The sequence below is a fragment of the Phodopus roborovskii genome, unplaced genomic scaffold (genome assembly GCF_943737965.1).
Source record: "Phodopus roborovskii unplaced genomic scaffold, PHOROB, whole genome shotgun sequence".
In the NCBI taxonomy this organism is placed as follows: domain Eukaryota; kingdom Metazoa; phylum Chordata; class Mammalia; order Rodentia; family Cricetidae; genus Phodopus; species Phodopus roborovskii.
This window is the reverse complement of record NW_026125397.1, coordinates 10,752,259-10,769,371: the sequence shown is the minus strand read 5'-3', so window position 1 is coordinate 10,769,371 and position 17,113 is coordinate 10,752,259. Positions and strand designations below refer to the sequence as shown.

Here is a 17,113-nt window from a genome sequence, read left to right as displayed (position 1 = left end):
GAGGGGAGGTCCCTCACACAAGTTGTCTGTCTAAATAACAGATCACTGTCAGGCTATGTTTTCTCTCTTTTAAGTGTTACACAGCTACTAGAGCTATGAGTTGGATGCACACTTGGGGAACAGATGCTAAACTGAATGAGAAAACAGCAAAGGAAAACTCCAAGTCCCCTGAGCAGTGGCTGCAGGAACCTTTGATGCTGCCCCAAAGCTGGCATGTGTACACAGAGCCTCCTGATTCAGTATGAGATAGTCTCCAGGGGTGCCCCCAGGCCCCCCCCCCACTGTATGCTTCTGTTAGAATCTACGGTGTTGGAGAAATAATTATATGTTGGTGGCTTAACCACTTCAGGACAGCCACAGCTTTTATTTCTGTACACTTTAAAAAAAAAAAAAACCAATATATGATATTTGAAAGTTAATGCCAGAAGCACTGGAAGACAACAGTCCTAAGTCAGTCTGGGTCTGTTTAAGCCTTTCCTCTAGTCAATAGGAACAAAGGGAAACAAGGTAGGAAAAGGTAAATGGTCCATGAGAGCTCTCCTAGTCTACTCATCCTGAGGGTTGACAATTAGAAGCAGTAAGTTCCAAGAAGTGGGGGGGAAAACAGGAAACACCCCATGAAATATTCAGGAATAGACATTGGGGATGAGTTACTGGAAGCTTGTGGGATTTGTTCTTCACTCAGCATGAAGGACATATATTTAAGTTTTGTTAGTTGTTGGAAGGTGCAGCATTCAGCCTTCAAAGCTAAATATTCCTATCAGGGAGTGTGGCATTTTGGGATTAGCTCTCAAAGAAAACTGTTTTTATATCTCCTAAATTACCAAGTTTCATTCTTATCATGCATTTTAGATGATAATTATATATTTTAAAATGGGCACTAGCGCCAAATGGCCACATACTGAATAAGTGACCTAGGACACATCTGTATTTTAAATCAGCAACTTCGGCCCCAGACTGGCTCTTGGAGCTCATTCCCTAAGGGAAGACTCCTGTCATTTGGGACTTCTCCTCAGGCATAGCACGCTCAGGCTTGCTGTAGATTATCAGAGAAAATGATACCATGCGTCATTACACAAAGGATTATCAAAATGGTCCCTGTAACAAGGGTGGAAGATTAGGACCTGGAGAGCTGAAATATGGGCTGCTTTTTCTATTTAGAGGTAAAATTGAGAGGAAAGGTTTGAAAGAGAAAAAGAATCACCCCATATAGCCAGGGCAGGAAAGATCAATATCACAATGTATTCAGTTCCCATGGTTCAGGAATCGAATTAAGCATATGCCTCCACCTTTGTACACAGGGCATCTTCTTTCCAGGTTGGACTCCAGATAGTTGCTTTCTCTCTGTCTTCCTCCTTGTTCCTCTTGGGGAAGCAAATAGTCACAGAAGGGGAATGTGACACTGTAAGCGCTGAGACTCAGGGCTTGCTCATGCCCTCCCTGTGTATTCAGTTAGTGACCAAACCTTCCTCCCTGTTTTGCCATCACTTCCCCTATATCTCAGAGTGTTAACCAACTACAGTGTGACCCTTTCTGGTATCTGGGGGCTCATTAGACTTTGTGAAATACTTTGTTGGTGCATAGCTTCCTAGGTTAAAGTCATTCTTATCTTTTAGCAAAGTTACGTTCCAGTTCTACGTTCTTCATTTCAGCTAAATCGAATGTAAATCATCCTTTCACGTTGCGTCTATTGATTGTCTGAAGCTTCCTTTTTTTAATGAAAATATATTATTTGCTGTGTGAGGCTTTTGTAAAGTATTTCTGAAGGAGAAAGAACTCCTCCCTTCATACCTTTCTTACCATGTGATCTAAACAGTTTTACTATCTAATCTCATTAGTTATATTTCCTCTTCCTATGGAATTAATTATCTAAGGTTTACATTAGAATTTCACCTTTATAACCATTCATCTTCTGATTACTTAGATCAGTAGAATTGGGAAGGAACTGACCCAACAACATGTGTACTAGAAACATCCTACCTCTGCCCCTTACTTGTGTTATCTTGCCCAACTTTGCTGTGTAGAATTTCTCCTAGAAACTTAGATGTATGCGGCTAAATGGTGTGGGTTGGTTGTTTGTCTGCTTGTTTGTTTCATTAGTAATCCTGCCTGTGCCTGAGAGCCAGCTGAGACTGTTTCTGTTTGCTTTCAGTTCACTGTGAGGCCAGTGACTGGAGTCCTTGGAGTCCATGCATGAAGAAAGGAAAAACATGTGGCTTCAAAAGAGGAACCGAAACACGGGTCCGAGAAATACTACAGCATCCTTCAGCCAAGGGTAACCTGTGTCCCCCAACCAGCGAGACAAGAACGTGTATAGTACAAAGGAAGAAGTGCTCGAAGGGAGAGCGAGGTACAGACACACTAACAAATGTGCTTCTCTGAGCCCTCACAACTTGATGCCTATTTCACTTTATAACTTTATATGGGATAGTTGGCAGTATTCCTCACACCCAAAGCTCTAAAATGTGTAGAAAAAAGAACATTATGGCTCCAAGTTACAGATTATAGATAGGATATATTTTTAGTATGGAGCCTGATCTCAGAACTTTAGAGTATAATAAGTGAATCTCATTTCAGAAGACTACTGTAAAAGCATCTGGGCTTGATCTCCCGCCCCCCCCCCCATCTTATCTATCTGTTGTGTTAATGCCTAGGAACTTTTGGTAAGTTTTGTAAACACAACATGAGTATCACCTGGAGTAAGAGGACCACCTTCACCAATACATTTCCTTTGACAATTGCTTATAAATTAAGTTGGTGCTGATGATTCCTAGTAAACAACCAAGAGCACTGAGGATGTACTGTCCCAAGTTGCTTTTATATATTTCATATGAGGTTGCACAACCTGTAATACCAATATGATCTGTGTCAGAACTTTTTAAAATTTGAAAGTAGTGAGGAGAAATTTACCTTGAATGTAGGGCATGAGTGGGAATAAACTTTTTTTTAGAAGAACTGAAGTTGCAGATTTTTAAATGATTGTTTTTCCAGATTTCTCAATCACATCCCCAGTACCACTGCCTACAAATATGCTGTGTACCTTTAAATAATTATAGGTAATCTTCTGGCAAGCCTGTAAATGACCCTCTCAATTAACTAACTGACAGAAGCTGGATGCCCCTGCAGCTAAACTTCCTTAGCTTATTTTAGTGGTTTCTTCGCTTATTCATTCAACAAGCTTGTATTAAATGCTTACTTTGTGACCTCATATCTGCTAATCTTTAGCGATTCGAGCTAAGTAGAATGTTCTCTATGTGTACTATGAAGTCAAACTCAGACTCCAGTGGGAAGCTGGGATGGTCACAATGTTCTGTAAATAGTAAAGGACTTTCTTGGAGATACAAAGGAGGACGCTGCAACCATAAACATTGTTTATAGAAAGAAGAATTTGGATCACCTGACTTTTTATAGTATCTGGAGAATGAGTTGGCTATGAGGAGAATGTTTGGAGACTTCCATTACCATTGCAACTCAATATTTGAGAGTACTAAAATTTCTGCAGATATGGGTTATGTTAAAGAGAACATCAGATTTTTGCAAATTTGTAAGAGGTTTTGATTAAAATTTAGTTTCGGGAATAAAAGTTGGCTAGCAGAAAAGGTCTTTTAGCATTTGTTACCAATTAATTTAAAAAATCTTAGATTTTAAAAGTTGGCTTTGAAAGTCGACTGAGCACTCTGTGGGTATGCCGCATGGTTCCTTCTGTTTACTAAATGGTCTTGAATTTTAATGAGTTACATGTAGACTTTAATCATATTCTTTCCATAAAGTCTACAGTATTAATCAGTATTTTGTACATTTTTCTCTAAAAATATATATTAAGCAACACTTACCCATAAAAATTAAGTTATGTTATCTTTTCCTCTTTTATTTGAGAATATGTTCTTCCAACATACTTTTTCTTGCCCATGTCATAAATATTGACATCATAAGAGTCATTTCTTAAAGGTAGCAACTAAAAGAGAAGTTATATAATGAAGATGTTTGAGTAAAACCCTCTAACTTAAGATTTGACTTAAAAATTTACTTCTGATAGTTGTTCCTCTCTTCTGAGGATTCAGACACACGTTACACTTAAAAACAGAGCTCTATACAATTAGAACAATATAAGTGTTTTTATTATTTTTTAAATTTGATAAGGCACAAACTAAAAGGAATTGTGGATCTCCTGTCATGACATTTCTAGTCTCTTACTCTTCATTTGCATGTCAGTGTGCTGGTTTTGTTTCTTAAAGAGGGCTGCAAAATGTAAGGAAGGGATAAAACTGTATTCTTAATTCGTTACCTCCTTAATGCTTTCCTTAACTTCTTTTAATGTCTACTTACGTAATATCTTATGTCTGTCAACAGCAAGAAAGTAAATAGCTGTGATCTGTGCATAGATACTCTCCATCAACTGTATAGGACATGGGAATCTTACCCAAGTCCTTATTTAAGCTTCAATACACTCTTATGAAATATGAGTGGTCCACCATGAAACATTTTTAAATGTACATGGTAAGAAGCAAAAACACTTAGAAAGGAAGGATTCCAGCAGGCTAAGTTGACTAGAAGACAGTGACCTATGTTTCTGGATGAGCTGATTACTTTTTATCTTAGGAGGGCAAACAGTAAGAAACCTTCAGGCAGTTTAAGAGATGAGCACTGTAAAATGATAAGAGCAAGTTCTACCCTCTGGCGTGGCTATCTGCTGCTTAATTGCTCTGCTTTCAGAGTTTAGAGATGCATAAAAATAGGAAGAGGGTTTTTTTTTTTTTAATTGTCTAGCTTCAGCACTGACAGACAAGTGAAGCAAAGGCCAGGTCTTTGTTACAGGGTGCATCCTCAAATCTTGATTTGAAACCTGCATCTGTCATCTGCCTGAGAGTGAAGCAATGGGCAGTGGTAGGAACAGGTGCAGAACTTGTTTTCAGCATTTCTTTCTGCTGTGTTCTAATTGCCAAAGGCAGAAGCTCCAGGGGAGAATGATAAGATCCAGAAATGGTTTTCCAAGAAGCTTTCAAAATAGTTAAACAGAAGGAAGTAGTTTCTAAATACAGATGGACTGTGTTTTGAAAAGACACAAAATCTTTTACACACATATTTTTCTTCCATTTTTTTGTGCTTCCAGTAACTATGGAAAATGAGGCTAAGGAAGTCAATGTATTTTTTGAAGTCACAATTCCTAATTATAACCAACTGTACTATTTGTCTACAGTTTGGGATTATCTTCCTTTATCTATTATGCTCTCCTTTTTAAATCAGCTTTGAGTTACTCATAAGTTATTCTTAAATAGCTATTGCTATTAGCATGTTTGTCTTGAACATTTATCAACTTAATTATGTATTTGAAGTGTTAAGACATATAAGATACATTCTAAAAGGTTATACAGGCTGTAATATAGAATTGTAGAATATATATATTAAAACTACATATTGAAATAGTAAACGAAGAGAGTGTGTATTTTCAGTGGTTGTCAGTCCACAATTACTGACTTTGACGTGTTCAGTGTAACTGCAGGAGAAGTGAAATGGCATGTGTATGTACCTGCATTTGATGCAAAATAGTGTGTGTGTGTGTGTGTGTGTGTGTGTGTGTGTGTGTGTGTTGGGAGTAAGATCATTGTGTTTCTTATTCATTTGTACATTACATCAATTTATTGTACAGATAGCTTTTAGGGCAGTTAACAAATGATGAAGAAAATTCTTTAATTTGTGAAAAGGATTTTTACTAATCAGAGGTGTCCCGTGATCATGGGATAGAAAGAAGAGAGAAGACAAGACAAACTAAATAAGGGTCTATCCTCTTCTAAAAATGAATGAGCACCAACTCCATCTGAGAAACAAAAGGTGATTTATTAAATAGAACAAAATTTCCAGAAATTCCAGGGAAGAAACCAGCATAGTATTATCAGACCATCATCTTAGCTGAATAAACTGTAGATGGCCTCTGTGTCTTCACAGACTTTTAAAAAACCATAGACCACTATATGTAAACTACATAAGAGAAGATAGGTTACATGTTAACATCTAAATGGGTGTTGCTTGACTACCAATGTTATAAACATACATTGTGTTTATTATGAATACTACTTTTACAATCACAGCAAGATCACCTTTTATAATATGTAACTAAAATGGTGATATGTTCTAAAGTTTTGGGAGGTCAGCTTCTTTGTCTTGCTTGTTTGGGGTTTTGCTTTGCTTGATTGATTTTTGTTTGTTTGTTTGTTTTAATGCAGTGTCTCACTATATAGGCCTGTCTGGACAAGAACTTAATATGTAGACCATGCTAGACTGAGTCCACCAGAGATCTTACTTACTATCTTTGCCTCTTGAGTGCTAGAATTAAATGTGTGGTTTGAATATTCACACTTAGTTTCCTCAACTTCTTAAACATTTGTATAATATTTGCAACTACTCTTTTGACTCAGATTAGCTATTAACAGGAAGAATTTATATTAAATTGTATTTCAAAACAACTGAGATTTCCAGAATGATTGTTCAAAAAGCAAATAGATAAATCTCTTGTTATTAGTGGCAAATAGATGTATCTCCCCATCTTCATCTCCCAGAAGGCTGGCTAATTGGAGACACTCATCCTTTCAATCATTTAAGGTTGAGATCCATTTGCTCTTTGGTTATTGTTGTGAGCAGACTAACATTCTTTTGTTTCTGATGGGACACTATTACCTGATAATAATGATGGATAAAGTGCTGCAACGCCAGTTTATAACGTTTTTTTTACATTTCTTGCATGTAGCCAGTTCTACACAAAGGGACAGTCAGCTCAGATTCTGAGGAAGACCTCTTGCCAACACTGGATATCTATACATGGTAGAAAGAAGGAATACTCAAACCTTGAGATAAATGCACTAGTCAATATATATATATACATATATATGTATGTATACATATATATAATTTGAATTTTAATAAAAATATCTGGGTATCTGGAGAGATAGATCAGTGATTAAGAACTCTTGTTGCTCTAATAGAGTATCAGAGTCCGTTGCCAGCACCCACATAGGACTGCTCATATCATCCTTTAACTTCCTGTAACTGCAGAGGACATACACTATCTCTTGACCTCTGTGAACACCTTGTACATATGGCAAGAGACACATACACTCACACACACACACACGTGTACATGTGCAAATCTAACTCTTAAAAAATTATTCCAGTGTTGTATAGGTATCATGTGGCTGGATGTCTAAACACTGAGGAAAGTGGGCCATGTTCAATGTCATGAAAGGTTCATTGGGTCCAAGGGAGAAAAAATAAGTAGTTTTTCTTGAATATGTACTTAGAACTGGCAAGCTTATATTTCCACACCCTTCTATTAGCTTGTGCTAGTCAGAAAGCCATTCCTGACTCACAAGGCGAGGAAATAAGTGGCACCTGTTTCCTGGGGCAACCATGATGTTACTTTGCAAGCTGCCTTGCAAGCATGGGCAAGAGGGGAAGAAGGTGAGCATTTCTGTCACGCAGTAACCTTTTACTTGTTCTCAGTTCCATGAATAAGGTCACTTAGTCTTTACCAATCTCTTATTGTGATGCAACCTCATCTTTTCTAATACATGGTATAGATGTGCAGGATGTCACCTCTATTGTACATTCCTATGTGTAGAGTGAAGTGTATTACTTTGTCTTCCCCTTGATACCACAAAATAACTGACACACACATACACACACACACACACACACACACACACACACACACGAAACAACATACTTTAAAAAGGAGGGTTTCTTTTGGCCCACAGTTTGAGGGCATAGTCCATTACCCCAAAATGCCTGGCAATGAGAGCTTGCAGCAACTGGTTGCATTTCTACTTTAGTCAGGAAGCAGAGAGTGAGATGAACACGGGTGCTTAGCTCTCTTTCTCCTTTTTATTGAGTCCAGGACCCCTGCCCATGCAATGGAGTCACCCACACTTAGTGTGGCTCTTCTTCCATCAGCTAACCTAATAGAGAAACTCCCTCATAGATATGCTTAGAAATCTATTTCCAGTGTTTCTAAATCATATGAAGTTAACAATCAGAGTTAACCATCACAAGAAGACAAAGGAGAAAAAAATTAAATGCGGGCCAAGGGTCTCGAGAGATGGCTCAGCAATTAAGAACACTTGTTGCTCTTTAAGAGGACCCAGGTCTCATTCCCAGCACCCACATGGCAGATCACAGCTATCCATAACATAACTCTCATCTGATGCTCTCTTCTGACCTATAAAGGCACCAGGCATATGGGTGGTACACACACATACACACACACACACACACACACACACACACACACACACATGCAGGCAAAACATCCACACATAAAATCATAAAATTAATAATTTTTTAAAGTCGGGGCAAGATATATTCATATACTAGATAAATATTTACATAAGTACCACTTTGTGCTAGGTATTTTAAAGAGTGTTGAATGCAACAGTGAGAAATTTAAAAAAGAAAATACTCTCCCCTTTCATCATGATTTTCATAGTCTAGGTATTAATTAATGTGATGCTTAATGTTCCATACAACTGTGGTCATTCTGTTCAGCTCTCTTGGAGCAAAAACCTGTGCTGAGAGTTTTCATTTTCATGGTAAGAACACTAGTAGCTACAGTTTTCATTAGAGTTATCTAGCACATTTACAAAAGCATTTGTTTATGCTGGCAAAAATAAAATAGACCTGCCTATATTTTGTTTTAGTCTCTAGGCAAATATGCGTATTTTCCTGTGACCCCTCCTCCCCCGGTGATGCACTAATGGGTGTTTTTCAAATGGCTGAGTAGGGTTAAAGGTGCAGCTTGGGTCTGTGTGACAGAGCTTGAGCTAATAGGGCCTTTGGAGAAATGACCCAAAGACCTTTGGCTTCTTTTGTAGCCTGCTCTAGCCAACTGAGACTCCTGCCAATTAGTAGGGTTCCCTAGAGAGACTCCAAGAGCATCAGCATAAATTTAAATTCTGCACCCCCAAATGTAGTTTGCAAAAGGGCTTTCTTGTCCTTTGCTAATTACAAAGTAAACATTTCTCAGCAAAATAGACACTTCCTCCTTTCACTGCCTGGTCTCGCTCCCTGCAAGCGTACTGCTCCTTAAAACTGCTGCTGTTGCTAAAGCCCCTTTGGCATAGGAGACACAACCCCATATTTGTACACACAAAAAGGATTATTCTTGCTGCAGGTCTCTATGTTATTCTCTGTTTTCTGCAACAACCTCATAGAAGCCTCACAGACAAACTTTGACAAGTGGACTGAGCACCTTCTTAGGCCTCCCAAGAGGTATGAGGGAGCAGATTCAACTAGGCAGCAGCTGATCTCCAGGGCATCACTGGAGAGAATTGCTCTCTTGGTTACATTAAGAATTGTATGTTTACTGTGTCATTAAGACGCTTTGTCTGATGCCAAACCAGAGCTATGGAAACTAGGTTATATGAATACCAGAGTTTCTGAATTTTAAAACTGTCTACTTGGGACATTATAAATAAGAATACCTCACTCAAGCTTCAGGGATTTAGTCCTGTATGATTGTTAAACCAAACCCTCCAAGCATGGAGTTCCCAGAACAGTGTCCTGCACCAGGAAGTTACTATGTTACCATGGAAATGGGTGTGAAAAAAAAAAAAAACTCTCTGAAACTCTAATCTACTATACTTTTATTTGCTTCCTCAAGGACTTTCAATTTTCAGTTCAGTCCCTTTCAACACTTTACCAGATCATCCTCATTCCTTCTAAATTTAAAATAGATTCCAATAATTTTCCTTCTGATTGTACTATCTCTAAGAATTATGCATTATCTATATGAACTGGTTGCCAGTATTGAAAATCATGTGCCAGTCAGTATTCATCAGGACCTTTGAGTTGAAAATGACAGATTTGCAATTACCTTAAGCAAAAGAAAACAACAGATTTTCAGCATAGAATTTTGGAAATGCCTGAGGCCATTAAACCATCTGTTTTCTCTCTTTTCACCATTTCAAGTCACCTCTCCCTTTCTTTCCTGTTTGTTAGTTTGTTGCCCACTACTGTGAGTCTTTCTGGAATTTAGAAGAAATCTGGCTCCAAGGAGCCCGGGGTCTATATGCTAAAGTCTCCATGTAAAAGAGAAGTTATCTTTATATCCCTCTTCACTCATCCTATTTCTTGCAGGATTCTAGTTGATCAGCTCCAATCACCTGTCCACCCCTTGAACCAATCACTGCAATGGGCATTTCCGATAGTTAGATTGGTCTTATTTTCAGTTATTCACATGTGTACAGTAAAAGCTGGGTACAAGTGAACCATTGTAAATGGTGGTTTGACTTACAAATCAGGACGTATATGTAAAATTGACGCAGTTCAATACATGGGCATGCAAATACGAACATGTTCAAAATTGCTCAATATAGAAGCATAGTCTTTCACAAGATACTTTCTGGCCAATATCTATGGAAAAGCAATTTAAGTGATGAAGTTTAAGCAAGTTTTTTTTTTCAATTTTGACCAGATGTGCAAATCCAGTTAATATTTTCATTAAACCAATTTTTACAGATTTGGGGTTTTAGAAACATTTTTATGGGATTAAACTAACTTTAACTGAACCCATTACTCCTTGAATGGTTTCTGGGACTGATTTGCCGACTCCAGTGAAGGCATACTCATTTCTTTTTCTCACTGTTCAGTGTTCATGTGAGACACACCAGTGTGGGTAATGACCTTTTGCTTAATTATTCACCATGCCACTGGAACTTTAAGATTAACTCAGACCTAATTACTGAACTCTTGTGTTTATGTTATGCATACACCACTGGGTCATAACTCTAGCCTCTGTGAGGCCAGGCCACTATAGCAGGAAAATATGTCTTATGAGGAGTTGTTTTGTTTATTTGTTGTTTCTGAGAGAGGAGCCTGGTCTTTTTCTGGTTTTGTTTTTGTTTTTGTTTTTTTCCAGAGAATCAGATAAACAGAAGAGTTGCTCAACAAAGAGCAATTATGTTTTGTGAGTCGGGACATATGTGTAGGTGGTTTCGTGAATCAGGTGTCTTCACTTTTACACCACAAGCAAGAAAGCATTGGGAAGCACATTTATTTTTCGCTTTAGCGTACTGTCTAAATTCCCGCAACAAAATCACATACTGAACTCACACTTGAGACATATTGTCAATGTCAGAAGTAAAGCAGCATATAGGAAGTGTTCATAGAGTCCAGTGAGATAACTCAGGAGGAAATGGCTCTTGCCACCAATCCCGACAGTCTCCACTGGATCCTGGGACCCACGCAGTAGATGGAAAGAACCAACCCCTATAGACTGTCCTTTGAGCTCTACACACACACACACACACACACACACACACACACACACACAAACACATGCACACACACACATTCTCACACATGCATACACATTCACACACATTCTCACTCATTCATACTCACGTGCACACAGGCACACACATTCACACACATGCACACACATTCACTATAAGTAAATAAAATGCAACGAGAAACAATTAGAAATAAAATGCACAGTTGAAATTAGGAAACTTTCTCTAACTGCAACTCATGAACAAAAGCATTACCTGAATAAACATAAATAATAGTCTAGTTTTCTATAATGCAAGTAGTATGGTTAGTAGATAACTATTTTTTTTGAAGTACACAATATAATAGTGAATATCTCTCAGAATAATGAATACCTATTGTAGTGTATGTGTATGTGAGTATGTAAGTGACTAGTGGATATATGTATGTGTGTGGTATGTGTGTGCGAGCACACATGATTAGCGGGTATGTGTGTGTGTGTGTAGTATGTGTGTGAGTACATAAGTGATTAGTGGCTGTATGTGTGTGTGGTATGTGTATGTGAGTACACATGTGATGGGTATATGCGTGTGTGAGTGCACATGTAATTAGTGGCTGTATGTGTGTGTGGTATGTGTATGAGCACACATGATTAGCGGGTATGTATGTGTGTAGTATGTGTGTGAGTACATATGTGATGCTCAGAGGACAACTTTCAGCAGCTGGTCTACTTGCAGTAAGATCAGCTGAGCTATCAGACCTGCCATGGAAGGACTATAGCCTGGGACCTTTCAACAGGCCAGGGACTCTTTTATTTACATTTCCTTCCCCTTTTCTGTCATTTCCAACCCTGTGGCAGCCTTTAAAAAAAAAAAAAATCTTCTCTTGTTTTATTTTCCCATTCATGCATATTAATTATTTAATGAGTTACTATCTCCATATATACGGGGACAGGACCTTACATGTGTGTGTAAATGACGCAGTTCAATGCCAGCATGACCTCGAACTCACACTCTACTCCTCTCATTCTCCACGAGCTGGTTACAAGGTGCACCACTATGTGCAATTACATAGATTTTATTTTTTCTCTTTTATTAAAACATATTTTTCTCACATAGTAAACCCTGATTACAGTGTCCCCTCCGTCTACTCCCGGTTCGTCACACCGCCCCCCCCCCATCCACTAAGAGTACTGAAGGCTCCTGTCTGCCCCACTCCTCCCTGTTCACTGATTTATGCAGGCATGCAGGTGTTGCCTTCAGCAATGGGGCTTGCTGCTGGTTTGCTGAGAGCAACAGCCTGAGTTGTTTGGGGTTTCCCATGGGCCCCTTTGGCCAACAACTCAATTAGATGTTACTTAGTCCCAGTACTGGGTACTAGAAGTTGCATTTAATGACAAGAAATTCTGTTTAGGGTTCTTTTGGCTTGGGAGGAGTTTTGGTTTTGGGTTTAGAAACAGGATTTTTCTGTGTGGTCCTGACTGTCCTAAAACTCATTTAGTAAACCAGGCTGGCCTTGAACTCACAGAGATCCACCTGCCTCTGCCTCCTGAGTGCCGTGATTAAAGGCACGTGACACCATTCCTGACTTGGCTCTTTTGTTTAGACTCACTAATATATGTAAACATTTTAGGAAGCTTCTACTGTGCTAGGTTTTCTCACTACATTTCAAAAGGCCCTTAATTTTAGCCGTCTCTCCCCATATTCCCTCTCTATCCCTCCTTCTCTCCCCCCTCCGCATTTGATCCTTCCATTCCAGCCACCTCCCATCCGTCCCTAACTATCTCTTCTATTTCCCTTTCCTGAAATCCATCTCTTACCTCCAGTCCCTTACTCTACACCCAACCTCTGTGGTTCTACTGACTGAAGCTTAGCTCTCATTGACTTAACAGATAATATCCACAGAAAAGTCATCCTCGATTTTAAATTTACTGTTTATTCCCATATTCAGAATCTTGTAAAAATGACATCTAGTGTTTCCATTGTCATGTTAGTAAAAGTACAGAAGAAATATTTGCAATCAGAACTGTCTCACTTAAACCACAAGTTTGTTTTGAGTGTTACTTGCTACATTGTTTAATTTTTTCTAAAGCATTTTATTGCCAAAAAGTATATGTGTGCTGTTGTAAAAGCACAAAATTGAACATACATAAATTTAAAATCAATAATATCCCTCCTTTTCAGTATAATTCCACCCCTCGAGAAAAGTTATATGAAATTTTTTAATCATTCTTCCAAATCATTCTTTTGATTATATTCAATTTTTGTCAGAGGTAGAAAAGATGATACACCTGTTTTTAATTTCAAATGTACTTTTCATTAGTTCTATGGCATTTCAGCAAATTATACCAACTCTGTAGACCTTATTTTCTTCACCTGTTAGATGATACTAACAGTAATACTCAGAACATAAAAGTCACCAGAATATATAAAATTTATATTTGTTCCTGGTATGGAATAATCAGGCAATAAGAATCAAACATTGGCTGAGTAAAGCAAAAGATATTGTTATTTTAAATCTTAAATGTGTATGTAACAAAAATCAAAGGAAAAAAGTCATGGATTTGAAATTGATCAAGGATAGATACATGGGAGGGTTTGAGGCAGGAAAGGGGAAGAGAAAATGATCTGTTCATATTATAACATCAAAAGTAAAAGAAATAATTAGAAAATAAAAATAGGGATATGTTTCTGAAGAACCATTTTTGAAAAATCTTTTCAAGGTTAGCAAGCAGAACTTAATGTAGGTGATCTTTAATCTCTTGCCAACCTTACAGATTAATAAATGGTGTTCTTTTGCTCTACTATTAACATTTCTTGACTGTTAATATAGCTAATATGTATGGTATACTTTACAGCTACTATTCTATATAATGACAACTAATATTCTTAGCTACTTTAGATTCTATAAAAGCCTATTTATAATTTATCAATTTTTTTATATAAGACTGTTAGCCTGTTACTAGCATATCTCTGTCTTAAATATTAACCCGTTTCTATTAATCTAAGTGCTTCCACGTGGTCTTATCTTACTAGAGAGGGCCTGGCATTCTTCTCTCTAGGTTCTACAGTTTAAATCTCAATTTATCAATTTTCTTATTGTTGCTATAGCATAAAACACAGCCAGTATGAGAAGTCTTTGTAAAGTAAGAATAGTGACTAAGTCATGTATATAGTAAGTATTCTTATTATTTATTTAAAGGTATATTATAGTGTTTTACATATATTTTAAATTACTACATTTATTTCTACAATGCTAATTCTTTAACTGGCAGGCACCATAAAAACGTCCAACAAACATTTATTGAGTAACAATTGTGAACTGGACAGTATTAGACACATTAGTGTAATTATGTTTACAGACATAAATGAGGATATATGTATGTGTATACATATGTTTATATATATGATATATACCTGGTTATATGTTCCTTATATATCACTTCTGTCCTGTTTTAATGCAGAAGGATTGTCTTAGATCATTCTTACTCTAGGCATCATCCTCTTAAATAGTAATAGCAATTTATGAAAAGTCAAAATTAAGGTAAAAAATAACTCTTGGCAGCAAGAGACTTTACCACTGAGCTTTCTTGCTGGCTCTTGTCAGCCCTTTAAAAAGTAGCTATTTTAATAGGCATGAAGTCATTGTTCCTGTTTACTGAGCATAGTTTGACCTTCTAAATCATGTACCTTAATTTTTTTTTAATTTGTTTGTTTTTTGAGATAGGGTTTCTCTGTGGCTTTGGAGGCCTTCCTAGAGCTCACTCTTGTAAACCAGGCTGGTCTCGAGCTCACAGAGATCTACCTACCTCTGCCTCCCTAGTGCTGGGACTAAAGGCGTGCACCACCAACGCCTGGCTAACTTTTTATTTCTTTACAACTACTTTTCACTGCAAAACCAGCCTCCCCTGATGGAAATATGTTCTTCTAGTAACTGTGCTCATGGGCTACAGGGAGATGGAACTAAGTATTATGTAAAGATTAAGCTAAGAGAGTTGCAAAGGTAGTTAAAAAGGAGAAACAAAGAGGGGGAAAGGAAGACAGAGGTATCAAATCAATGGGACAGTCTGTGCCTTGATGACCCAGGGTATATCAGCCACACCAGGGATACTGATTATTGTCTCCTCAGCTTTTTGCAGATAGTTCTATAGTGAGATAATTTCATTATAAAAGTAAGATTTGGGTTTTGTTTGTTTATTTGATTTTGGAAATACTAGGGACTGATGTAGGATCTTGTGTTCAGAACTGTAGCTTTTCAAACTGATTTTTACTAGCAAAACACTTTGTTCTATTATATACTATGCAGAGCCCAGTATATAGAATAGATTGACAATAGAAACATTTTAGCAAGAAGAAGGAGAAATTGGAACTTTTATGCAGTGTCTGTAGGAAAAGCAAGATGATAGAGCCTATGTGACATTTCCACAGAAACCCAAACTGGAATTACCATATGACCCAGCAATTCCAATTCTCAGTGTATACTAAAAGGATTGAAAGTGGACTCTCTAGGAGACATTCATATACCCATGTTTATAAAAATAGTACTTACATTAGCCAAAAGTTATAAGCAATTTGTGACCATTGATGGAAGACTGCAAACAAAATGTAGCGTAAACATATGATGGTATATAATTGTTTGAAAAAAAAAGGGAATTCTGATGCAAGCTTCATCATGGATAAACCTCAGAGATGCTACCATAAATGAAATCAGCCAGTCACAATAACACAAATATCCACTGACTTTGCTTATATGAGCTACCAAGAGTAGCAAAATCACAGAGGTAGATGCTAGGGACAGGGGAAAAGGAAAACGACACTATTGTGAAATACAGTTTCAATTCTGCACAATGAAAAGTCTTAGAACTGATGTTTGTGATAGCTTCATGATATGGATGTTCTTAGTGCCACTGAACTGAGTGCTTGGATCATTAGGATTATTACGTATAACTTATCTCAATTTTTAAAAATGTGTTGGAAAGATGGCTTTCCAAGCAATATTGGTAACTTGAGCTCTATGCCCAAAATGCACTAAAGGAGAAAGGTCGAACTGATGCCACATATCTCTAATCTCCACAAGTGTGCCATGGTTTGTACACCCCCCCATACACACACACACACACACACACACACACACACACACACACACACACACACCATGATAATGACAAAGTAATTTTAAAGTAGTTCTTCAATGAAGAATGAGTTCTAACCAGCTAATATTCATGGGGTAGATGGCTATATTGGAAAGCCAATGAATAACCCATTTTCTGATCCTGTTTGATATTTCTCAATTACCTTCATGGTGAAATCTGATTTGATGTTTCTCTTGATTCTTTGCTTTAGAAAAAAGTAATGACCTTTATTCCTTGGGGAAATATCTTGAATTTCAGAAAAGGAAAAAAATGTCAGTGTATTTCCCATGGGGCCATGCAGCTTATTCCAGATGATGTCTTAGCATCATCTCTGCTATATCTATAGTGAGTTAAAGGTAAAGCAATGAGAAAAAGGCAGCTAGGATAAGTAGCTTCCTTAAGATGCGCCATCCTGGGCTTTGCGTTGATTTGTTTCTTGCCCCCCCCCCCACTCATACTCTATTCCCTTACACAAACTTAAGAGCATGGCCCTTCCATTTATCCTGTAATGCAGTAAAAATAGGGAACATAGAGACAAAATTTGTAACAGGGCCTCACAGATCTATTGAAAACATGACATTACCTTGAGGTAACATTTAACATACAGCTCCATATCATTCTGGACATCTCGAGCTATTAATCTCTTGGTCTAATGTTTTCTTGGGGGTTTTTGTCATTTGTTCCTTCTTTGTTGATTGCTAAATACATAATGTAAAACATTAGGTT

The 17,113-nt window shown here is 37.5% G+C and overlaps 1 protein-coding gene across 2 annotated transcripts in view; it reads left to right on the top strand.

Annotated features, from left to right (window-relative positions):
- Positions 1-17,113, top strand: part of Rspo3 (R-spondin 3) — a 78,683-nt gene that overhangs the window by 31,953 nt on the left and 29,617 nt on the right. For both annotated transcript variants that reach the window (XM_051175479.1, XM_051175480.1), the window contains exon 4: positions 2,153-2,350. In XM_051175479.1, the coding sequence (XP_051031436.1) occupies positions 2,153-2,350 (198 nt within the window). The remainder of the gene's footprint in view (positions 1-2,152; positions 2,351-17,113) is intronic.